The following is a 3,358-nucleotide window of genomic DNA, read 5'->3' as shown; positions in this document are numbered from 1 at the left end:
CATGGCTGTATTCGATCAAAAGGGTGCTTCTACTAAATATTGAGCAAAGGGTCTGAATACTTAGGACCATGTGATATTTCAGATTTTCTTTTTTAATAAATCTGCATAAATGTCAACAATTCTGTGTTTTTCTGTCAATATGGGGTGCTGTGTGTACATTAATGAGGAAAAAAAATTAACTTAAATGATTTTAGCAAATGGCTGCAATATAACAAAGAGTGAAAAATTTAAGGGGGTCTGAATACTTTCCGTACCCACTGTATATGTATATGTATGTGTATATATGTATAGGTGTGTATATGTATATACATGTATGTATGTTATACAAAAATGTTAGAAAATATACAGAAATACTCAATGATTGTTTGTGAAAACATGAATATAATTGAATATGAATGTAGTTTAGAATTATTTTACTAAATAATTTATTGTGTGCATATATATTCAATTTTATGCAAAAATTAAAAAATATACAGAAATATACAGAAATACTCAGAAGTGACTGACAGCAATGATTGATGAAAGCAATAATTGTGCGACTAAATACATTTAAGATATTACAGTTCTAAAAAATACAAATTTGCTAAAACTGAAATAAAAATAATTTATTAAATTATGAATAAAATACATTTTATTACATTACAATAAATATATATAAAACTATTTAAAAAACATTATTTTTAAACGATTTCACACTGATTGAATCCAGCAACTAAATGGGTCTTTATTTATTTATTTATTTATGAATGAATGACTGAATGATTGGGTATAAGGCCTATATTTCTTTGGTAAACTTGACATGACATCTTAAAAAAGCCCCCAATACCCAAATACTTTTACTCAAGTCTCTGCCAAGCAGAATGTTCATTTCGAATTTACATTGCTCATCATTTATTTTGCATTGTTTCTAACATACTGAAGAAAAAGCGAGAATATTGTTTGTTATGCTCGTAAGACTATCATTTGTTTTCTCCATTTCTGTTCTTCAGCTCTCGGAGAAGGTCATCGACCGCATGAGAGAACCCTCAGGCCCACCACGGCCCCCCACCAGAACCCCTCCTGCTCCTCCTCCCGTGGTTGATCCTCTGCCAGCACTGGTGCCAATATCTCCTCCACCTGACCCTGTCACTTCCCTTCCACCTTCTTCCTTGCCAGAGCGTGTCAAACTCCCTGAGCAAGTGACCACTACTGCACCTCCTCCACCACTAGCAGAGCCGGTCATTTTCCCCCCACCTCCTCCTGAATCAGTGGGTGCTGTATCAGCCCCTGCAGGTGAGTCCATTGCTCCACCTGCAGCCACAGCTGAGCTTATAACAGCATCTCCAACTGTGGAAATAATTGCTGATTATGTTGCCTCCCCTCCTGCTATTGAGCTCTTCACACCTCCTCCTCCCCCCATTCCTACCCATCCTATCACTAAAACCACTTCTGAACCCATCTCTGCTCCACCTGTAGAAATAACCACTCCCTCCCCTCCAGCTGAACTTGTCGCTGCTTTCGCTTCCGCTGCTGAAACTATCCCACAGCCTCCTCTGTCTGTAGAAAAACCTGTGGCTTCTTCACCACCACCTCCTCCCGCCGGTGAGTCGATTCGAATTGTTCTGTAACGTAACGCTGACATACATACATGTGTTCATGTGGTCTGCTTGTGGAAATGTGGAGGTATTTCACACATATTGCACTTCAGTGCCTGTCATTCATGAGTGTTAATGGTACTCCTCGGGAAAATTGCATCTTGTAAGCACTCTGAATGTGTTGTTACACCTTTGTGAAGGGGTAATATTATACATCAAGTCATTCTGGGTAATTCTACGGAATTCAAACTTCTCTTAAACACATCAGAGTACGTGGGTGGAGTGGAGCAACAGCAATTTTCCCTGTGTAAAGTGTTCTGGCTTATAATATATTACCATTATAAGAATTATTGTACAAAATCAAAAAATAAACATAATTATTGAAGGACAGTTCATGGAAAAAATGAAAATTCTGTCAGCTATTATTGACCCTTATGTCATTCCTAATATATATAAGACTTCGTTCATCTTCAAAACACAAATTATTTTTTTAAATGAAATATGATCTATAAAAGGTCATTCTACCAGAACTTTGATGCTTCAAAAAGTTCACAAAGGCATCATAAATGTAATCTGTTTATCATACAAAGCAATCATGTATCTTCACAAGACTTGGATTACACTGCATAATTCATCTTTATGTACTTTTTGAAGCGTCAAAGTTTTGGTGGCGTGGTCTTTGAATGGAGGGACAGAAATCTCTCGGGTTTCATGAAAAAAAAAAAGAAGTAATTTGCGTTTCAAAGATGGAACAGGATTTAGAAAGACATCAGGTTGAATAATTTATGATAGGACTTTTATTTTTGGGTGAATTATCCATTTAAATGTAATTGTTTTAAATGCATAGTTTTTTTTTTTCCAACAAAAAAAGAAAACTAAACGCATCAGTCAGAAATGCACACCTGCTGACACCTGTTTGATTGAGATTTATTTGAAATACTACTGTATGGATTTAAAAAAAAATAAGATGAACAAATTGGCTAATATTTTATTTTTCTTCCTAAAAGTTCAGTCCTCTTGATGTTAGTGAGTGGGCCCGGATCCTTCCATATTATGATTCATAGCTTGTGCCTGAGTGCTAATGAAACGATTAATTCTAACATGTAATAGAGTTAATTAATCAATGCTGTAATTAGGAACTCCGCTTAAGCCAGTTCAGCCTCTAAGGTACCTGGAACAGCATCTCCTCCCAGAAGTGTGTCGAGCCGATCACATTTGCAACCGCTTTGCTTCTCATTAAAAGTAAGACTATGTTCATAGATTTTTCAATCGGAAGTTTAGTTCCCGTTTTGAACGATTATACCAGAGACGCCTATTAAAGGGGTCATGTGATGCTGCTAAAAAGAACATTATTTGGTGTAATGAAATGTTTATGCGGTTTAAAGTTCAAAAAACACATTATTTTCCACATACTGTACATTATTGTTTCTCCTCTATGCCCCGCCTTTCTGAAACACGTCGATTTTTACAAAGCTCATCGCTCTGAAAAAGCGAGGTGTGCTGTGATTGGCCAGCTATCCAGTGCGTTGTGATTGGCCGAATACTTCAAGCATGAGACGGAAATGTTACGCCCCTCACATACTGTTGATGCCGTGTCCGGCTGGAGCGACGAGACAACATTAAAACCCATTACAAACGAGGCATTTGTTGCATCCAGTGGGGACATAATTACTGATTATAATGACTTATACTGTCTTTTTACGCGTTGCATTGAATTGCATCGCGATGCGTAAACATAAAACTCTGTCTGCATTTGTGATCGGAGAAATGACAAACAACAAGCC

At 36.9% G+C, this 3,358-nt stretch overlaps 1 protein-coding gene across 7 annotated transcripts in view; it reads left to right on the top strand.

Annotated features, from left to right (window-relative positions):
* The window catches only part of LOC107555550 (MICOS complex subunit MIC19-like), a 77,113-nt gene that overhangs the window by 1,143 nt on the left and 72,612 nt on the right, over positions 1 to 3,358 (top strand). For 3 of the 7 annotated variants that reach the window (XM_016238374.1, XM_016238375.1, XM_016238373.1), the window contains exon 2: positions 990 to 1,581. In XM_016238374.1, coding sequence (XP_016093860.1) covers positions 990 to 1,581 — 592 coding nt within the window. The remainder of the gene's footprint in view (positions 1 to 989; positions 1,582 to 3,358) is intronic. The other 4 variants (XM_016238380.1, XM_016238379.1, XM_016238377.1 and 1 more) reach the window with 3 other exon arrangements.

The sequence above is a fragment of the Sinocyclocheilus grahami genome, unplaced genomic scaffold (genome assembly GCF_001515645.1).
Source record: "Sinocyclocheilus grahami isolate Dianchi unplaced genomic scaffold, SAMN03320097.WGS_v1.1 scaffold537.1, whole genome shotgun sequence".
In the NCBI taxonomy this organism is placed as follows: domain Eukaryota; kingdom Metazoa; phylum Chordata; class Actinopteri; order Cypriniformes; family Cyprinidae; genus Sinocyclocheilus; species Sinocyclocheilus grahami.
This window is presented reverse-complemented; position numbering and strand designations above follow the sequence as displayed.